Below are 20,475 nucleotides of genomic sequence, written 5' to 3'. Positions count from 1 at the left end.
GTCAGGGACTGATTCAGAGAGTTACCTGTGGGTCTGTGTCGATATAAAGACACCATGAGGAGAGTGGAGATGAAGTACGGACAGAACACCACCAGGTGGAGGACCAGTATGAACAAGAGCTGGAGGAAGGTGGGGGCAGGTGGTGAGGCTGTAGTTGTAGTTTTACCTGTAGAGAGAATCCACCTGTTCAGGTGAATGTGTGGATGAAATAAATGTTGAACTCAGAGTTTTCCTCCTGACCTGTGACGGAGATCCAGCTGGGTGGAGACTCTCCATGACTGCTGATGTGACACTTGTAGAGGCCTTCATCAGACTTGGTAACATGGTGGATGGTCATGTGACCTGTAGGCTCAGTCCTGATGAGGGAGCCATCTTTATAGAAATCAGCTGGGAGCTTGGAGGGAGGGCTCTTTGTTTGACAGTGCAGAGTGACATCATGTCCCTCCATCACAGGGAGGACAGGACTCTGCAGGATCACTGATCCACCTCAACACAGAGACAAACTACAGCATTTCATCCATTTCCACACAGACTCATCAACACTAACTCCACAGTCTGATCTTACCAGAGACAGTGATGTTGATGATGGTACTGGCTGATCCCTCTCTGGACTCACACCAGTAAACTCCACTGTCCAGTGGGACAATGTGACTGATCCTGCAAAAAGAACCAGCTGGTTCTCCCCAACCATCTCCACATTGAGTCCTGGTTTCTTTGATTGTGTTCCTCCTGAGTGTCCATCCAGCAGAGCTGTCGTCCCCCTCACAGCTCAGAGAGAAAGAATCTCCATCAAACAACTGAGAGCTGCTGGGACTCACAGTCAGAAAGGCTGTGAAAAAAAAAAATATATATATATATATATATATATATATATATATATATATATATATTATTATTATATATATATATTATTATATTATATTATATTACATTATAATGAAGCTTCTTGCTTTGACAATGTCTACAAAGAGTATAATAAAGACCCCTTGACAACATCTAGTCCAGTAAAGAACGGGTAAGGTTGTCACGGTCTGAATTGAATTAGAGTACATAGTATTAATGAAAAGCATATTAAGACCAGGTGTGTAGTGAAACCAAACCTGGAGGATAAATCTGTGGTCTCTAACCAACTATCTTTACACTGAAGAAGCTACTTGAATGAGTAGTGAAATGTTTCGAACTAACACGGAGTGAGTGCTGTTGTCATGACTCAACTTCCACAGTTTGTGTTTCTATGTTTAATTTCTACAAAGAAGTTTTATTGTTATTATATTTTAAACTCTAATGAACAATCAGTGTTTTTTTTCTCAGAAAGTTGCAGAAAAATAATTTTTCCGCTGTAGAAACATGCAGGGGTTTTATTTTGATTCATTGACAAGTGTCAGAGTTGTGTCTGCTTTCAGTCTGGTTGTCTGTCCGGCAGATTAAGTCTTGTTTTCAGTCTCCACTTTCAGAAGTCGACTTTTAAAATATCAACTTGTCTCGTTTCACTTCAATTTTTTTATTTTAATTACTAAAGCCTATTGTGTGGTGGTAATGACACCATTGTAACATATTTTAGAATATTTTTTTCAAATTAACAAGACAAATCTCACTCTACGATCCTTGAAAAAATGACTCATATGTTGTGGTAACATTTTCATATCTATGAATAAGATATCTGAAAACCAGCGTGGTCATATCATTACATAAGTAACCTTAACCTTGCATAAAGGTGTTTCACTTCCCTTTATTATCCTAAAGGGAAACTGCAGAAGCCCCATGCAGCACTGTACCCACACACAAGATACATGTACAACCACAACAGACAAATCAGCCCAATCTGAGACGATCTCTCACTAAAAGTAAAATTAAACGATACAAAAAATTCACCTACACCAGATATGAAAATTGTAATAACATCTGAAAGTGTGTGTTCAACTGTAATATGTAACATTTATCTGTTCTTTTGTATGAATAACATATGTTGGTAATAAATAATACAGTTGTCAGATTGTACTAACCTTGGTTTGTTTTGCAGCCGATCATCAACGTCACAACTAGAGAGAAAAAAGGTTAATTTTAGCTTATGGATACATTTTCTCTCAAGGAAACATTCTCAACAAGACACACAGGAAGAGTTATAGTTGGTGAGAAACCGTTAAACAAGTAAATAAATAAAACAGTAAACCTGTACTTACAGAGCAGCCACTGAAGAGACGCCCGCTCCATTTTACTAATGTGAGTCCACTTCCTCTTTGCAGGTTAGTATGGAGGGATTGTGGTTCACATCTCCAGTTCTTGAACAAAAATAGTTTAAAACACTGATTAGGATTTGATCACTGTACAAACACGTGACTGTAAATATGGATTTAAAGATTCTTCCAGAATTTCCAGGATCTTTGACTATATTAAACTATAAAACTTAGGTGTTTGAATGCTACATGACTGACATACTTTGCTGTTTACTCTGTTACCTTTAATTTTCAGTCACCATGTTGGGAACACATTGTTTGTACGATAGTTAAAACCAGCAGCTTTGAGCAAAGAGACTGGACTGACCTGACTGAATCGGTTCACTACTATGTTATTTATCATGTAATGAAACCCTTAAATAATCTTTAATTACCCAGTGTGATAATTTAGGACAATTTATCAGTAACTAAGGTCACATAATACTTTGACTTTTGATGTTCATTGATATTTTCTTGCCAATAATTACAGACTTTGGTGGGAGTTTAAATGGAAGAGTTTCACACATATTTCTGCAGTTTACTATGCAGAGTTTAAGTACTTCTAGCATTGTTTTATCACTGGCTGCTAAGTACGTGTTTGCTGACATCTGCTGGTTTAAAACAGTAACTTAAGAAATAATCTGCTGCATCACTCTGAGTCATTTTATTTTAGTTTTTATTCTTCAGTTTGATGTCAGCTTTGGTATCTACTGACTTCATGTTTATGAAAGGTCAGTGATTGTTCCAGTTCCTCCCTCTGCCCCTGTCTGCAGCTTTGGTTTTGTTTTGTTCTGGTCTCACCCTCCTGTCTCACACCATATATGGACTTCCTCCACTTTCCGCCCTCCACTCACTGCTGGACTAATTGACTCATTCATTTCACCCTGACATCATACATGCTGTTCATCCCATTCTCTTTAGTTAGTTAGTTAGTTAGTTAGTTAGTTAGTTAGTTAGTTAGTTAGTTAGTTTGTTCGTTCATGTCATTCACCCTGATTTCATTCATGCAGCACACTACTCCTCCACAATCTGGTCAGTCAGTCAGTCGGTCAGTCAGCTAGTCTGTCTGTTTGTTTGTTGGTTTGTTTGTGAGGCACTGTTTTGTTTTTGGTTTGTCGGTTTGAGTTTTTCGGTCTGCGCTCATGCAGTGTTTTTCAGTTGATACTTTGTCCTGTTAGTTTTGTATGTTTTGTTCTCGTTTTCCAGTGATTTTCGTTTGTGACTTTGTATTTCTTTTAGTGAGTTGTAGTTTGTATTTTTGTCTAGTGGTTTATTAGTTGGTACTTTGTATGTTTTGTTGGTTCGTCTGTTGCCTGCGTTCCCGCGCGTTTTGTGTTGATACTTTGTTAGTTTGTGTTAGTTCCCTGGGTCCCCTTCCCTTTTGTTAATAAATATATATGTTTGTTCTTACTCGTTCGTCCCGTTAGTCTGTTCGTAACAGTGATATTCTTTTATAATTACTGATCACTTCATTAATTCCACTTTCATGTACTACCAAATCTATTTGAAACAAACAATATCTAAATGTAATTATATGAGAAGTGAAATTTGGAAAGTCAGAAACGAGTCGGTGTAATGAACACTTTCAAATCTAATGTACCCATAAGATCTTCTTTTACTTGTTGAATTTAATTTTAAATTGCTGCTTTACCTCAAATAAACAAGTGATGCAACTGGAGTTGATCAGGCGTCCTTGCTGCTTTCTTCTACTAGTTCACGTTTTCAGTGATGGAGAGTAAAACATTAACTCTTGAGGATCTGGGAACTGGCTGCTAGCTGATCGGGTCTTTTAGTCTTTAATTGACAGGACAATATCAAAATCACTGTTAAAATAAAATTTCTGCATTAACGTTAGCAGCATGTTCATGTGATAAGACTCACAGAGAAGAACAAACAAACAGGAAAATCAAGCAAGACAGGATGTGTCCTCCACGCTGTAAGAGATAAGTAGAAACTGTCTCTTTAAAATGATGCTGACATCAACAGTGACATCAGCTGTTTTTATCCCCCTGTCACACGCTGCAGCAACACCGTGAGAACAGATAAAGACGTCTCTTCTTGGAGCACCATGGCTTGTTTAATCCAGATTCTTTTCACATTTATAACACATGTGATTGTCGCTGTTGCCTCCGACGGTAAGCTGTGAAGTGAAGTTATTCTTAGGATGTTCAGCAAACTAATCTATGAGAAGAAAGTGAAACTAAATATAGTCATTCCTAAGGGAAAAAGACAGATCATTTTAACTGGAATGTTTTATAGAAAATTATATTAATATTGATTAATTAGCATTTTTCAGTCTTGTAGTGTGGTGTCAGGAGTGGCAGAGAAGTACGTCAGAGTGGTCCAGGACATGTATGAGAGAAGTATGACGGTGGTGAGATGTGCTATAGGTCAGACAGAGGAGTTCAAGGTGGAGGTGGGACTACACCAAGGATCAGCTTTGAGTCCCTTCTTGTTTGCTATGTTGATGGACAGGCTGACAGATGAGGTCAGACAGGAATCTCCCTGGACAATGATGTTTGCGGATGATATTGTAATTTGCAGTGAGAGTAGAGAGCAGGTACAGGAACAGCTGGAGAGGTGGGGGTTTGCTCTGGAAAGAAGTGAGGAAGAGACAAGAGGCTGAGATGGAGGTAGCAGAGATGAAGATGTTGAGGTTCTCCTTAGGAGTGACCAGGTTAGACAGAATAAGGAACAAGTACATCAGAGGGACGGCTCACGTTGCCTGTGTTAGCGACAAAGTCAGAGAGGCCAGACTGAGATGGTTTGGACTTGTTCAGAGGAGGGATAGTGAATATATTGGTAGAAGGATGTTGGAGATGGAGCTGCCATGCAGGAGGGCAAGAGGACGGCCAAAGACGAGATATATGGATGTCTTAACAGAGGACATGAGGTTGGCTAGTGTTAGGGTAGAAGATGTTCATGATAGAGTGAGGTGGAAAAGGATGATTCGCTGTGGCGACCCCGGATGGGAAAAGCCGAAAGAGAAGAAGTCTTGTATTGTGGTACTATTAACATCATCTGTGTTCATGTGCACTTACAGTAGGTGCTGTGTATCCGTTTTGTATAATACAGTATTGTGTGTCTAATTTATTCTAGAAATGTTGTTTTTCATTCAGGGTTTATGTAAGCCCCTTCATTTTATTCTTCATTCATATTCTCTTCTGTGTTTCTGTTTGTATGTACTATCATGATGTTGTGTTGTCTTTACCAATTAGTCAGTGCTGGTTCATATCGGTTGCCCTTATTGTCCTTATTGTTTCACATTCACAAGAGGTCACAGTGAAGCCTGGAGAAAACGCCACTCTGGACTGTGTGGGTTCTTCACAGGCTCCCATTGAAGTGTTAAAGTGGGTCAAACCTGACCTGAAGTCCGATCACTACGTCCTGTTCTATCGTGATGAAAACATTCAGGAATCCTACCAGCATCCCCTTTATGTGGACCGAGTGAAGCTGAGAGATCCAGAGATGAAGGATGGAGACGTTTCTGTGATTGTGAAGAGCGTCACCATCAACGATACTGGAATTTATGAGTGTGAAGTTTCAGCGAGAAACACAACCCACAGGAAAAGAGCCCACGCTAAGCTCTGGTGCACCATCAACCTTAAGGTAGAAAACTCAGGTAATCTATGGGATCTGTGGGAACTGTATTTTATAAACATATGGATATGAAAAAATAAGTTGCATGAAAAAAAATGTGTAATCACAGTTGCAGTTAAGTTGCAATGAACCTTAACTTACATGAAACAGGCTTGATTTATTGTAATAATATAATGAACCAGGGTAAAGTGACTTGGCTTGTTATTGTTTCCATTAGTACAGGGGTCTCAAACTCGTGGCCTGCGGGCCAATTGCGCCCCACAGAACGATAATTTGTGGCCCCCACTTTCATATGAAAGTTTAATGTTAGTGCGGCCCATGAGTTTGATGTATTACAGAGTTAGTGAGGAGCTGAACAAATCAACCAATCACAGTGGGGTATATGGGTCTCGATGAGTGACAGCAGCGTTGACATAGAGAGTTTCATCCTGGCTGCGGCCTCGTTTCTATGACGCTCACGTGGACATTCGTCCCAGCGCTGCGTTCACAACACTTCAAATAAAACGTTTTTTTAAGTTTCTCCCAGCGGGAGATTATAAGTCAAAGTGATGCGTTTGCGGCGGGATAAAAGAAAAGTAAGGAACTCAATGCAGCCTACTGTAGTCTGCAGTCACGTACGGACACCTGTCCATCGACAATAACAGTCCCCGGTAACCCGGACCAATTATAGGGTCGCACCGTTATTTGTGGGTCAATGTATTTTTATTTGCATTGCACTATTTGCAGTTTTTGAGAGAATTGACCCCCAGCTTCCCTAAAATGAACTTTAATAAGTCCAAGTTATAGTCGCTGACCAGAGGAATATATTAGTTATTATTTTCATTATTATTTTATTTATTTCTTACTGATTTATTTTCTTCATTTTTTTTTTTTTTTTATTTATTCTGGAATAAAAAATAAAAATAAAGAGACTTGAGAAGATAAGATTTTTTTTAAATAAAACTTTTCTTGTGGAAAACCTGATCCGGCCCAGCCTCACCCAGACTCTGCTTCCAGCGGCCCCCAGGTAAATTGAGTTTGAGACCCCTGCATTAGTACATCAGATTTTTCACCAGAGCAGAGAAGTAAAGGGTTATTCCACTTTACCTGAGTTGACACCTCACACCTGTTTTCTTCCCTTCAGCACCTGGTACGGACCAATCACTGAATTCCTGCATCTGGAAGAACATCAGCTGCTTCATGTTAGAATTGCAGCTGTTGTTGTTCTTGTCCTACTTATAGTTATTGTTTCAGTAGTAATCAAGACACAAAACAATAAAACAGGGGCAGGTTCTCAAACACTGACTAACTGATGAACAAAACTTAGTTTACAACACACATGACACGTTTAGCAACTTGAAAGTGAAGCAAGTCAAGTAGAAATAAGTTGGTGAAGGTTCTTCCTTAACAAAGCTTTTCAGCTCAGTGGCTCCACAACCGTGGTAGCAGCTATTTTTACTGGTTGGTAATACATTTGTACCAATTTTTATTGAACATTCCAGTTGCTGATGTATGTAAGTGGTGTAATCGTCTAAGTCATGTAATTAAGTATAAATGCTGTATTTACTCAATTTGACTTGAAGCAAAAGATCTACATCAGGGAGAAGCAAAGTACTACAAGAATAAACGTTTTTTATTTTGTTAGAAATTGCCATTTCTGTAATCAACTGTCAACACTGACTAACTGGTTAATAAGACTTGCATGAAACAAGTTTACATCACACATGACACATTTAGAAACTTGATGAGTTTTATAATCAACAGTTTTTTAAGCTGCTGATAACGCAGAATTTAAAAAACTAACTAACTTAGCAATCGGTTAGCGCGTTCGGCTGTTAACCGAAAGGTTGGTGGGTCGAGCCCACCCAGGGACAGAGATATTGGAGCCAAGTGACCACAGTTGACACATCCAGACCAGTAGCATGCACAGCAGTAAATAACAGCAACCCTCTTCAGTCTAGTTCACTGAGCGTATTGGTAGAGTTGGGCTTCAAAACCAAACAGCCAGGTGACCATCTGAGGATACAACCACACACGCATATATATATATATATATATATTTGCAGCGTCAGGATTTATAATTGGATCAACCATTAATTAAATCCAGCTAATTTGGGGAATAATATGGATACATCCACAAATATTAACATTGAGAGATTTATTGTTAAATAGTTTATCTCTCCTGTCACAATGTTTTTGTATTAAATGTGTTTTTAATCTTTCTGCCGATTTACCGTGTTAGACTGTAGTCAGTCCAAGCAGCTATACTTTATTTCTGTACCTACATGTGCACATTCTTCCATTCCAATAAATTAGAGGAAGTTCAGTGTCCAAATATCTCAAAATAATTGTATGTGTTTTTCTATGACTAAAATTATTAGTATCTGTGAACACCCTGCCTTTTGACTTTTTTACCACGTTAAAAATGAACTAATTCTCCTTTAATTTGAGGGGTGGTGCCTGACTGTAGAGCCCTTTCTAAAAAGCCGTACAGGTCTCTGTGGCACTACCGGTTAGCTCATGTCAGTGTTGTTTAATCTTGTTGAAGGTAAATAAAGTTTAGTTTGTAGTCAGAAGTTTGACTGGTCTCGTTATTCACTAAAATCTAATGTGTGGTGTGAGTTAAACAACCTGTTTGGGAAATTTTAGAATTAAAAATGACAAAAAGGGGGTGGAGCCTGACTGTGGAGGCCACACCCCTCAAGCACACCATACAGGTCTCTGTGGCGCAATCGGTTAGCGCGTTCGGCTGTTAACCGAAAGGTTGGTGGTTTGAGCCCACCCAGGGACGGAGATTTAAGTATCCAAAGGTGACACATCCATCAACTACTTGTTACCTGTTGATTAATTCCCACTTATTTAAGATTATTTCAGATAAATCCACTGAATGGACGAACAGTAACATGCAGAGAATAACTGTGTTTTATTTAAGACTCTGTGCCTGGCGAGTCAGTGCTTCGCTTCTTATTAGAGCTCTCAACAATAGAGTTTTTCAACTGCATTTAAGCTTAACACGACCCTAGTCTGTGATGAAAACTAAGATGTAAAAACGTTTTGTTAGAGCATTCACCCTGTCTTTTTATTAGTTTTTTTTTATTGGAACTTTTCTTGTCAAACTAAAAACTGATCTCGTCTAAAAGCAACTACTTAGAAATACTAACATGAACTATAAGTTTGTGGCCATATTATACTTCATTTTAGGTTTCTACTTTAACTTCTATATTCAACAGTTCTTTAAGCTGCTGATGGAGCAGAACACCTTAACAAACTAATCTTTTTTCAATTTGAAGGCTTTACAGTACAACTACTACTAGAACATGAGAAACTACGATCATGGTTTAAACTTATCCTGAAATAAATCTCCATTAATTTTTAAACTGCAAACACTGTAGATGCCACAGAATTAGCTCGTGTCAGTGTTGTTTCCAATCTTGAGTTTAATCTTGTTGCAGGTGAATAAAGTTTAGTTTGTAGTCAGAAGTTTGACTGGTCTCGTTATTCACTAAAATCTAATGTGTGGTGTGAGTTAAACAACCTGTTTGGGAAATTTTAGAATTAAAAATGACAAAAAGGGGGTGGAGCCTGACTGTGGAGGCCACACCCCCTCAAGCACACCATACAGGTCTCTGTGGCGCAATCGGTTAGCGCGTTCGGCTGTTAACCGAAAGGTTGGTGGTTTGAGCCCACCCAGGGACGGAGATTTAAGTATCCAAAGGTGACACATCCATCAATTACTTGTTACCAGTTGATTAATTCCCACTCATTTAAGATTATTTCAGATAAATACGCTAAACGGATGAACAGTAACATGCAGAGAATAACTGTGTTTCATTTAAGACTCTCTACCTGGCGAGTCAGTGCTTCGCTTTTTATTAGAGCTCTCAACAATAGAGTTTTTCAACTGCATTTAAGCTTAACACGACCCTAGTCTGTGATGAAACTAAGATGTGAAAACTTTCTATTACAGCATTCACCCTGTATTTTTATTAGTTTTTTCTTTCATTGGAACTTTTTTTGTCAAACTAAAAACTGATCTCATCTAAAAGCAAATACTTAGAAATACTAACATGAACTATAAGTTTGTGGCCATATTATACTTCATTTTAGGTTTCTACTTTAACTTCTATATTCAACAGTTCTTTAAGCTGCTGATGGAGCAGAACACCTTAACAAACTAATCTTTTTTCAATTTAAAGGCTTTACAGTACAACTACAACTAGAACATGAGAAACTACGATCATGGTTTAAACTTATCCTGAAATAATTATCCATTAATTTAAAACTGCAAACACTGTAGATACCACAAAATTAGTTCGTGTCAGTGTTGTTTCCAATCTTGAGTTTAATCTTGTTGCAGCTGAATAAAGTTTAGTTTGTAGTCAGAAGTTTGACTGGTCTCGTTATTCACTAAAATCTAATGTGTGGTGTGAGTTAAACTACCTGTTTGGGAAATTTTAGAATTAAAAATGACAAAAAGGGGTGGAGCCTGACTGTCGAGGCCACACCCCCTCAAGCACACCATACAGGTCTCTGTGGCGCAATCGGTTAGCGCGTTCGGCTGTTAACCGAAAGGTTGGTGGTTCGAGCCCACCCAGGGACGGAGATTTAAGTATCCAAAGGTGACACATCCATCAACTACTTGTTACCAGTTGATTAATTCCACTTATTTAAGATTATTTCAGATAAATACGCTAAACGGACGAACAGTAACATGCAGAGAATAACTGTGTTTTATTTAAGACTCTGTGCCTGGCGAGTCAGTGCTTCGCTTTTTATTAGACCTCTCAACAATAGAGTTTTTCAACTGCATTTAAGCTTAACACGACCCTAGTCTGTGATGAAACTAAGATGTAAAACTTTCTATTACAGCATTCACCCTGTATTTTTATTAGTTTTTTCTTTCATTGGAACTTTTTTTGTCAAACTAAAAACTGATCTCATCTAAAAGCAAATACTTAGAAATACTAACGTGAACTATAAGTTTGTGGCCATATTATACTTCATTTTAGGTTTCTACTTTCACTTCTATATTCAACAGTTCTTTAAGCTGCTGATGGAGCAGAACACCTTAACAAACTAATCTTTTTTCAATTTAAAGGCTTTACAGTACAACTACAACTAGAACATGAGAAACTACGATCATGGTTTAAACTTATCCTGAAATAATTCTCCATTAATTTAAAACTGCAAACACTGTAGATACCACAGAATTAGTTCTTGTCAGTGTTGTTTCCAATCTTGAGTTTAATCTTGTTGCAGGTGAATAAAGTTTAGTTTGTAGTCAGAAGTTTGACTGGTCTCGTTATTCACTAAAATCTAATGTGTGGTGTGAGTTAAACAACCTGTTTGGGAAATTTTAGAATTAAAAATGACAAAAAGGGGGTGGAGCCTGACTGTGGAGGCCACACCCCTCAAGCACACCATACAGGTCTCTGTGGCGCAATCGGTTAGCGCGTTCGGCTGTTAACCGAAAGGTTGGTGGTTCGAGCCCACCCAGGGACGGAGATTTAAGTATCCAAAGGTGACACATCCATCAATTACTTGTTACCAGTTGATTAATTCCCACTTATTTAAGATTATTTCAGATAAATACGCTAAATGGATGAACAGTAACATGCAGAGAATAACTGTGTTTCATTTAAGACTCTCTACCTGGCGAGTCAGTGCTTCGCTTCTTATTAGAGCTCTCAACAATAGAGTTTTTCAACTGCATTTAAGCTTAACACGACCCTAGTCTGTGATGAAAACTAAGATGTAAAAACGTTTTGTTAGAGCATTCACCCTGTCTTTTTATTAGTTTTTTTTTATTGGAACTTTTCTTGTCAAACTAAAAACTGATCTCGTCTAAAAGCAACTACTTAGAAATACTAACATGAACTATAAGTTTGTGGCCATATTATACTTCATTTTAGGTTTCTATTTTCACTTCTATATTCAACAGTTCTTTAAGCTGCTAATGGAGCAGAACACCTTAACAAACTAATCTTTTTTCAATTTAAAGGCTTTACAGTACAACTACTACTAGAACATGAGAAACTACGATCATGGTTTAAACTTATCCTGAAATAATTCTCCATTAATTTAAAACTGCAAACACTGTAGATGCCATAGAATTAGTTTGTGTCAGTGTTGTTTCCAATCTTGAGTTTAATCTTGTTGCAGGTGAATAAAGTTTAGTTTGTAGTCAGAAGTTTGACTGGTCTCGTTATTCACTAAAATCTAATGTGTGGTGTGAGTTAAACTACCTGTTTGGGAAATTTTAAAATTAAAAATGACAAAAAGGGGGTGGAGCCTGACTGTGGAGGCCACACCCCTCAAGCACACCATACAGGTCTCTGTGGCGCAATCGGTTAGCGCGTTCGGCTGTTAACCGAAAGGTTGGTGGTTCGAGCCCACCCAGGGACGGAGATTTAAGTATCCAAAGGTGACACATCCATCAACTACTTGTTACCAGTTGATTAATTCCCACTCATTTAAGATTATTTCAGATAAATACGCTAAACGGACGAACAGTAACATGCAGAGAATAACTGTGTTTTATTTAAGACTCTCTACCTGGCGAGTCAGTGCTTCGCTTCTTATTAGAGCTCTCAACAATAGAGTTTTTCAACTGCATTTAAGCTTAACACGACCCTAGTCTGTGATGAAACTAAGATGTAAAAACGTTTTATTAGAGCATTCACCCTGTATTTTTATTAGTTGTTTTTTTATTGGAACTTTTTTTGTCAAACTAAAAACTGATCTCTTCTAAAAGCAAATACTTAGAAATACTAACATGAACTATAAGTTTGTGGCCATATTATACTTCATTTTAGGTTTCTACTTTAACTTCTATATTCAACAGTTCTTTAAGCTGCTGATGGAGCAGAACACCTTAACAAACTAATCTTTTTTCAATTTGAAGGCTTTACAGTACAACTACAACTAGAACATGAGAAACTACGATCATGGTTTAAACTTATCCTGAAATAAATCTCCATTAATTTTTAAACTGCAAACACTGTAGATGCCACAGAATTAGCTCGTGTCAGTGTTGTTTCCAATCTTGAGTTTAATCTTGTTGCAGGTGAATAAAGTTTAGTTTGTAGTCAGAAGTTTGACTGGTCTCGTTATTCACTAAAATCTAATGTGTGGTGTGAGTTAAACAACCTGTTTGGGAAATTTTAAAATTAAAAAGGACAAAAAAGGGGTGGGGCCTGACTGTCGAGGCCACACCCCCTCAAGCACACCATACAGGTCTCTGTGGCGCAATCGGTTAGCGCGTTCGGCTGTTAACCGAAAGGTTGGTGGTTCGAGCCCACCCAGGGACGGAGATTTAAGTATCCAAAGGTGACACATCCATCAATTACTTGTTACCAGTTGATTAATTCCCACTCATTTAAGATTATTTCAGATAAATCCACTGAACGGACGAACAGTAACATGCAGAGAATAACTGTGTTTTATTTAAGACTCTGTGCCTGGCGAGTCAGTGCTTCGCTTCTTATTAGAGCTCTCAACAATAGAGTTTTTCAACTGCATTTAAGCTTAACACGACCCTAGTCTGTGATGAAAACTAAGATGTAAAAACGTTTTGTTAGAGCATTCACCCTGTCTTTTTATTAGTTTTTTTTTATTGGAACTTTTCTTGTCAAACTAAAAACTGATCTCGTCTAAAAGCAACTACTTAGAAATACTAACATGAACTATAAGTTTGTGGCCATATTATACTTCATTTTAGGTTTCTATTTTCACTTCTATATTCAACAGTTCTTTAAGCTGCTGATGGAGCAGAACACCTTAACAAACTAATCTTTTTTCAATTTAAAGGCTTTACAGTACAACTACTACTAGAACATGAGAAACTACGATCATGGTTTAAACTTATCCTGAAATAATTCTCCATTAATTTAAAACTGCAAACACTGTAGATACCACAGAATTAGTTTGTGTCAGTGTTGTTTCCAATCTTGAGTTTAATCTTGTTGCAGGTGAATAAAGTTTAGTTTGTAGTCAGAAGTTTGACTGGTCTCGTTATTCACTAAAATCTAATGTGTGGTGTGAGTTAAACAACCTGTTTGGGAAATTTTAAAATTAAAAAGGACAAAAAAGGGGTGGGGCCTGACTGTCGAGGCCACACCCCCTCAAGCACACCATACAGGTCTCTGTGGCGCAATCGGTTAGCGCGTTCGGCTGTTAACCGAAAGGTTGGTGGTTCGAGCCCACCCAGGGACGGAGATTTAAGTATCCAAAGGTGACACATCCATCAATTACTTGTTACCAGTTGATTAATTCCCACTCATTTAAGATTATTTCAGATAAATACGCTAAACGGACGAACAGTAACATGCAGAGAATAACTGTGTTTTATTTAAGACTCTGTGCCTGGCGAGTCAGTGCTTCGCTTCTTATTAGAGCTCTCAACAATAGAGTTTTTCAACTGCATTTAAGCTTAACACGACCCTAGTCTGTGATGAAACTAAGATGTAAAAACGTTTTATTAGAGCATTCACCCTGTATTTTTATTAGTTTTTTTTTATTGGAACTTTTTTTGTCAAACTAAAAACTGATCTCATCTAAAAGCAACTACTTAGAAATACTAACATGAACTATAAGTTTGTGGCCATATTATACTTCATTTTAGGTTTCTACTTTCACTTCTATATTCAACAGTTCTTTAAGCTGCTGATGGAGCAGAACACCTTAACAAACTAATCTTTTTTCAATTTAAAGGCTTTACAGTACAACTACTACTAGAACATGAGAAACTACGATCATGGTTTAAACTTATCCTGAAATAATTCTCCATTAATTTAAAACTGCAAACACTGTAGATGCCACAGAATTAGTTTGTGTCAGTGTTGTTTCCAATCTTGAGTTTAATCTTGTTGCAGGTGAATAAAGTTTAGTTTGTAGTCAGAAGTTTGACTGGTCTCGTTATTCACTAAAATCTAATGTGTGGTGTGAGTTAAACAACCTGTTTGGGAAATTTTAAAATTAAAAAGGACAAAAAAGGGGTGGGGCCTGACTGTCGAGGCCACACCCCCTCAAGCACACCATACAGGTCTCTGTGGCGCAATCGGTTAGCGCGTTCGGCTGTTAACCGAAAGGTTGGTGGTTCGAGCCCACCCAGGGACGGAGATTTAAGTATCCAAAGGTGACACATCCATCAATTACTTGTTACCAGTTGATTAATTCCCACTCATTTAAGATTATTTCAGATAAATACGCTAAACGGACGAACAGTAACATGCAGAGAATAACTGTGTTTCATTTAAGACTCTCTACCTGGCGAGTCAGTGCTTCGCTTCTTATTAGAGCTCTCAACAATAGAGTTTTTCAACTGCATTTAAGCTTAACACGACCCTAGTCTGTGATGAAACTAAGATGTAAAAACGTTTTGTTAGAGCATTCACCCTGTATTTTTATTAGTTGTTTTTTTATTGGAACTTTTTTTGTCAAACTAAAAACTGATCTCTTCTAAAAGCAAATACTTAGAAATACTAACATGAACTATAAGTTTGTGGCCATATTATACTTCATTTTAGGTTTCTACTTTAACTTCTATATTCAACAGTTCTTTAAGCTGCTGATGGAGCAGAACACCTTAACAAACTAATCTTTTTTCAATTTGAAGGCTTTACAGTACAACTACTACTAGAACATGAGAAACTACGATCATGGTTTAAACTTATCCTGAAATAAATCTCCATTAATTTTTAAACTGCAAACACTGTAGATGCCACAGAATTAGCTCGTGTCAGTGTTGTTTCCAATCTTGAGTTTAATCTTGTTGCAGGTGAATAAAGTTTAGTTTGTAGTCAGAAGTTTGACTGGTCTCGTTATTCACTAAAATCTAATGTGTGGTGTGAGTTAAACAACCTGTTTGGGAAATTTTAAAATTAAAAAGGACAAAAAAGGGGTGGAGCCTGACTGTCGAGGCCACACCCCCTCAAGCACACCATACAGGTCTCTGTGGCGCAATCGGTTAGCGCGTTCGGCTGTTAACCGAAAGGTTGGTGGTTCGAGCCCACCCAGGGACGGAGATTTAAGTATCCAAAGGTGACACATCCATCAACTACTTGTTACCAGTTGATTAATTCCCACTTATTTAAGATTATTTCAGATAAATACGCTAAATGGACGAACAGTAACATGCAGAGAATAACTGTGTTTCATTTAAGACTCTCTACCTGGCGAGTCAGTGCTTCGCTTCTTATTAGAGCTCTCAACAATAGAGTTTTTCAACTGCATTTAAGCTTAACACGACCCTAGTCTGTGATGAAAACTAAGATGTAAAAACGTTTTGTTAGAGCATTCACCCTGTCTTTTTATTAGTTTTTTTTTATTGGAACTTTTCTTGTCAAACTAAAAACTGATCTCATCTAAAAGCAACTACTTAGAAATACTAACATGAACTATAAGTTTGTGGCCATATTATACTTCATTTTAGGTTTCTACTTTCACTTCTATATTCAACAGTTCTTTAAGCTGCTGATGGAGCAGAACACCTTAACAAACTAATCTTTTTTCAATTTAAAGGCTTTACAGTACAACTACTACTAGAACATGAGAAACTACGATCATGGTTTAAACTTATCCTGAAATAATTCTCCATTAATTTAAAACTGCAAACACTGTAGATGCCACAGAATTAGTTTGTGTCAGTGTTGTTTCCAATCTTGAGTTTAATCTTGTTGCAGGTGAATAAAGTTTAGTTTGTAGTCAGAAGTTTGACTGGTCTCGTTATTCACTAAAATCTAATGTGTGGTGTGAGTTAAACAACCTGTTTGGGAAATTTTAAAATTAAAAAGGACAAAAAAGGGGTGGAGCCTGACTGTCGAGGCCACACCCCCTCAAGCACACCATACAGGTCTCTGTGGCGCAATCGGTTAGCGCGTTCGGCTGTTAACCGAAAGGTTGGTGGTTCGAGCCCACCCAGGGACGGAGATTTAAGTATCCAAAGGTGACACATCCATCAATTACTTGTTACCAGTTGATTAATTCCCACTCATTTAAGATTATTTCAGATAAATACGCTAAACGGACGAACAGTAACATGCAGAGAATAACTGTGTTTTATTTAAGACTCTGTGCCTGGCGAGTCAGTGCTTCGCTTCTTATTAGAGCTCTCAACAATAGAGTTTTTCAACTGCATTTAAGCTTAACACGACCCTAGTCTGTGATGAAACTAAGATGTAAAAACGTTTTATTAGAGCATTCACCCTGTATTTTTATTAGTTTTTTTTTATTGGAACTTTTTTTGTCAAACTAAAAACTGATCTCATCTAAAAGCAACTACTTAGAAATACTAACATGAACTATAAGTTTGTGGCCATATTATACTTCATTTTAGGTTTCTACTTTCACTTCTATATTCAACAGTTCTTTAAGCTGCTGATGGAGCAGAACACCTTAACAAACTAATCTTTTTTCAATTTAAAGGCTTTACAGTACAACTACTACTAGAACATGAGAAACTACGATCATGGTTTAAACTTATCCTGAAATAATTCTCCATTAATTTAAAACTGCAAACACTGTAGATGCCACAGAATTAGTTTGTGTCAGTGTTGTTTCCAATCTTGAGTTTAATCTTGTTGCAGGTGAATAAAGTTTAGTTTGTAGTCAGAAGTTTGACTGGTCTCGTTATTCACTAAAATCTAATGTGTGGTGTGAGTTAAACAACCTGTTTGGGAAATTTTAAAATTAAAAAGGACAAAAAAGGGGTGGAGCCTGACTGTCGAGGCCACACCCCCTCAAGCACACCATACAGGTCTCTGTGGCGCAATCGGTTAGCGCGTTCGGCTGTTAACCGAAAGGTTGGTGGTTCGAGCCCACCCAGGGACGGAGATTTAAGTATCCAAAGGTGACACATCCATCAATTACTTGTTACCAGTTGATTAATTCCCACTTATTTAAGATTATTTCAGATAAATACGCTAAATGGATGAACAGTAACATGCAGAGAATAACTGTGTTTTATTTAAGACTCTGTGCCTGGCGAGTCAGTGCTTCGCTTTTTATTAGAGCTCTCAACAATAGAGTTTTTCAACTGCATTTAAGCTTAACACGACCCTAGTCTGTGATGAAAACTAAGATGTAAAAACGTTTTGTTAGAGCATTCACCCTGTATTTTTATTAGTTGTTTTTTTATTGGAACTTTTTTTGTCAAACTAAAAACTGATCTCTTCTAAAAGCAACTACTTAGAAATACTAACATGAACTATAAGTTTGTGGCCATATTATACTTCATTTTAGGTTTCTACTTTAACTTCTATATTCAACAGTTCTTTAAGCTGCTGATGGAGCAGAACACCTTAACAAACTAATCTTTTTTCAATTTGAAGGCTTTACAGTACAACTACAACTAGAACATGAGAAACTACGATCATGGTTTAAACTTATCCTGAAATAAATCTCCATTAATTTTAAACTGCAAACACTGTAGATACCACAGAATTAGCTCTTGTCAGTGTTGTTTCCAATCTTGAGTTTAATCTTGTTGCAGGTGAATAAAGTTTAGTTTGTAGTCAGAAGTTTGACTGGTCTCGTTATTCACTAAAATCTAATGTGTGGTGTGAGTTAAACAACCTGTTTGGGAAATTTTAGAATTAAAAAGGACAAAAAAGGGGTGGAGCCTGACTGTCGAGGCCACACCCCTCAAGCACACCATACAGGTCTCTGTGGCGCAATCGGTTAGCGCGTTCGGCTGTTAACCGAAAGGTTGGTGGTTCGAGCCCACCCAGGGACGGAGATTTAAGTATCCAAAGGTGACACATCCATCAACTACTTGTTACCAGTTGATTAATTCCCACTTATTTAAGATTATTTCAGATAAATACGCTAAATGGACGAACAGTAACATGCAGAGAATAACTGTGTTTCATTTAAGACTCTCTACCTGGCGAGTCAGTGCTTCGCTTCTTATTAGAGCTCTCAACAATAGAGTTTTTCAACTGCATTTAAGCTTAACACGACCCTAGTCTGTGATGAAAACTAAGATGTAAAAACGTTTTGTTAGAGCATTCACCCTGTCTTTTTATTAGTTTTTTTTTATTGGAACTTTTCTTGTCAAACTAAAAACTGATCTCATCTAAAAGCAACTACTTAGAAATACTAACATGAACTATAAGTTTGTGGCCATATTATACTTCATTTTAGGTTTCTACTTTCACTTCTATATTCAACAGTTCTTTAAGCTGCTGATGGAGCAGAACACCTTAACAAACTAATCTTTTTTCAATTTAAAGGCTTTACAGTACAACTACTACTAGAACATGAGAAACTACGATCATGGTTTAAACTTATCCTGAAATAATTCTCCATTAATTTAAAACTGCAAACACTGTAGATGCCACAGAATTAGTTTGTGTCAGTGTTGTTTCCAATCTTGAGTTTAATCTTGTTGCAGGTGAATAAAGTTTAGTTTGTAGTCAGAAGTTTGACTGGTCTCGTTATTCACTAAAATCTAATGTGTGGTGTGAGTTAAACTACCTGTTTGGGAAATTTTAAAATTAAAAAGGACAAAAAAGGGGTGGAGCCTGACTGTCGAGGCCACACCCCCTCAAGCACACCATACAGGTCTCTGTGGCGCAATCGGTTAGCGCGTTCGGCTGTTAACCGAAAGGTTGGTGGTTCGAGCCCACCCAGGGACGGAGATTTAAGTATCCAAAGGTGACACATCCATCAATTACTTGTTACCAGTTGATTAATTCCCACTCATTTAAGATTATTTCAGATAAATACGCTAAACGGACGAACAGTAACATGCAGAGAATAACTGTGTTTTATTTAAGACTCTCTACCTGGCGAGTCAGTGCTTCGCTTCTTATTAGAGCTCTCAACAATAGAGTTTTTCAACTGCATTTAAGCTTAACACGACCCTAGTCTGTGATGAAAACTAAGATGTAAAAACTTTCTATTACAGCATTCACCCTGTATTTTTATTAGTTTTTTCTTTCATTGGAACTTTTTTTGTCAAACTAAAAACTGATCTCATCTAAAAGCAAATACTTAGAAATACTAACATGAACTATAAGTTTGTGGCCATATTATACTTCATTTTAGGTTTCTACTTTCACTTCTATATTCAACAGTTCTTTAAGCTGCTGATGGAGCAGAACACCTTAACAAACTAATCTTTTTTCAATTTAAAGGCTTTACAGTACAACTACAACTAGAACATGAGAAACTACGATCATGGTTTAAACTTATCCTGAAATAATTCTCCATTAATTTAAAACTGCAAACACTGTAGATACCACAGAATTAGTTCTTGTCAGTGTTGTTTCCAATCTTGAGTTTAATCTTGTTGCAGGTGAATAAAGTTTAGTTTGTAGTCAGAAGTTTGACTGGTCTCGTTATTCACTAAAATCTAATGTGTGGTGTGAGTTAAACAACCTGTTTGGGAAATTTTAGAATTAAAAAGGACAAAAAGGGGTGGAGCCTGACTGTGGAGGCCACACCCCTCAAGCACACCATACAGGTCTCTGTGGCGCAATCGGTTAGCGCGTTCGGCTGTTAACCGAAAGGTTGGTGGTTCGAGCCCACCCAGGGACGGAGATTTTGAAGCCAAGTAACCACAGTTGAAACAACCAGACCAGTTGAATGCACAATAATAAACAAGCGCAACCCGAGCCGGACTTGGGCTTTAAACCCAAACAGCCATGTGACCACTAAAGTCTCCAAACACACACTTATA

General features: G+C 37.6%; 1 protein-coding gene, 1 long non-coding RNA gene and 14 other non-coding genes across 16 annotated transcripts; 15 read left to right on the top strand and 1 right to left on the bottom strand.

Moving 5' to 3' along the window:
- Positions 1 to 630: 630 nt before the first annotated feature.
- On the bottom strand, positions 631 to 2,271 carry LOC117153026. Its single transcript, XR_004463426.1, has 3 exons — positions 2,181 to 2,271; positions 2,004 to 2,039; positions 631 to 829 (listed from the first exon to the last, which is right to left on the bottom strand). It is a non-coding gene; the product is annotated as an uncharacterized LOC117153026 (long non-coding RNA).
- Positions 2,272 to 5,393: 3,122 nt separating this feature from the next.
- Positions 5,394 to 9,511, top strand: LOC113168728. Its single transcript, XM_026369762.1, has 3 exons — positions 5,394 to 5,835; positions 6,937 to 6,994; positions 9,346 to 9,511. The coding sequence occupies exons 1-3, from the start codon at positions 5,394 to 5,396 to the stop codon at positions 9,509 to 9,511; spliced, it is 666 nt and encodes a 221-aa protein (XP_026225547.1).
- trnan-guu lies at positions 8,510 to 8,583 on the top strand. Its single transcript has one exon. It is a non-coding gene; the product is annotated as a tRNA-Asn (tRNA).
- On the top strand, positions 9,415 to 9,488 carry trnan-guu. Its single transcript has one exon. It is a non-coding gene; the product is annotated as a tRNA-Asn (tRNA).
- An 807-nt stretch (positions 9,512 to 10,318) lies between the features above and the next one.
- On the top strand, positions 10,319 to 10,392 carry trnan-guu. The gene has a single exon. It is a non-coding gene; the product is annotated as a tRNA-Asn (tRNA).
- Positions 10,393 to 11,220: 828 nt separating this feature from the next.
- On the top strand, positions 11,221 to 11,294 carry trnan-guu. The gene has a single exon. It is a non-coding gene; the product is annotated as a tRNA-Asn (tRNA).
- Positions 11,295 to 12,123: 829 nt separating this feature from the next.
- Positions 12,124 to 12,197, top strand: trnan-guu. The gene has a single exon. It is a non-coding gene; the product is annotated as a tRNA-Asn (tRNA).
- Positions 12,198 to 13,028: 831 nt separating this feature from the next.
- Positions 13,029 to 13,102, top strand: trnan-guu. Its single transcript has one exon. It is a non-coding gene; the product is annotated as a tRNA-Asn (tRNA).
- Positions 13,103 to 13,932: 830 nt separating this feature from the next.
- Positions 13,933 to 14,006, top strand: trnan-guu. Its single transcript has one exon. It is a non-coding gene; the product is annotated as a tRNA-Asn (tRNA).
- An 829-nt stretch (positions 14,007 to 14,835) lies between these two features.
- trnan-guu lies at positions 14,836 to 14,909 on the top strand. The gene has a single exon. It is a non-coding gene; the product is annotated as a tRNA-Asn (tRNA).
- Positions 14,910 to 15,740: 831 nt separating this feature from the next.
- Positions 15,741 to 15,814, top strand: trnan-guu. The gene has a single exon. It is a non-coding gene; the product is annotated as a tRNA-Asn (tRNA).
- An 830-nt stretch (positions 15,815 to 16,644) lies between these two features.
- Positions 16,645 to 16,718, top strand: trnan-guu. The gene has a single exon. It is a non-coding gene; the product is annotated as a tRNA-Asn (tRNA).
- Positions 16,719 to 17,547: 829 nt separating this feature from the next.
- Positions 17,548 to 17,621, top strand: trnan-guu. The gene has a single exon. It is a non-coding gene; the product is annotated as a tRNA-Asn (tRNA).
- An 830-nt stretch (positions 17,622 to 18,451) lies between these two features.
- Positions 18,452 to 18,525, top strand: trnan-guu. The gene has a single exon. It is a non-coding gene; the product is annotated as a tRNA-Asn (tRNA).
- Positions 18,526 to 19,355: 830 nt separating this feature from the next.
- On the top strand, positions 19,356 to 19,429 carry trnan-guu. The gene has a single exon. It is a non-coding gene; the product is annotated as a tRNA-Asn (tRNA).
- Positions 19,430 to 20,259: 830 nt separating this feature from the next.
- trnan-guu lies at positions 20,260 to 20,333 on the top strand. Its single transcript has one exon. It is a non-coding gene; the product is annotated as a tRNA-Asn (tRNA).
- Positions 20,334 to 20,475: the final 142 nt, after the last annotated feature.

Source organism: Anabas testudineus, chromosome 18 (assembly GCF_900324465.2).
Source record: "Anabas testudineus chromosome 18, fAnaTes1.2, whole genome shotgun sequence".
Lineage (NCBI taxonomy): Eukaryota > Metazoa > Chordata > Actinopteri > Anabantiformes > Anabantidae > Anabas > Anabas testudineus.
Note: the sequence above shows the minus strand (reverse complement) of the source record. Positions and strands in the feature narration are given on the sequence as shown.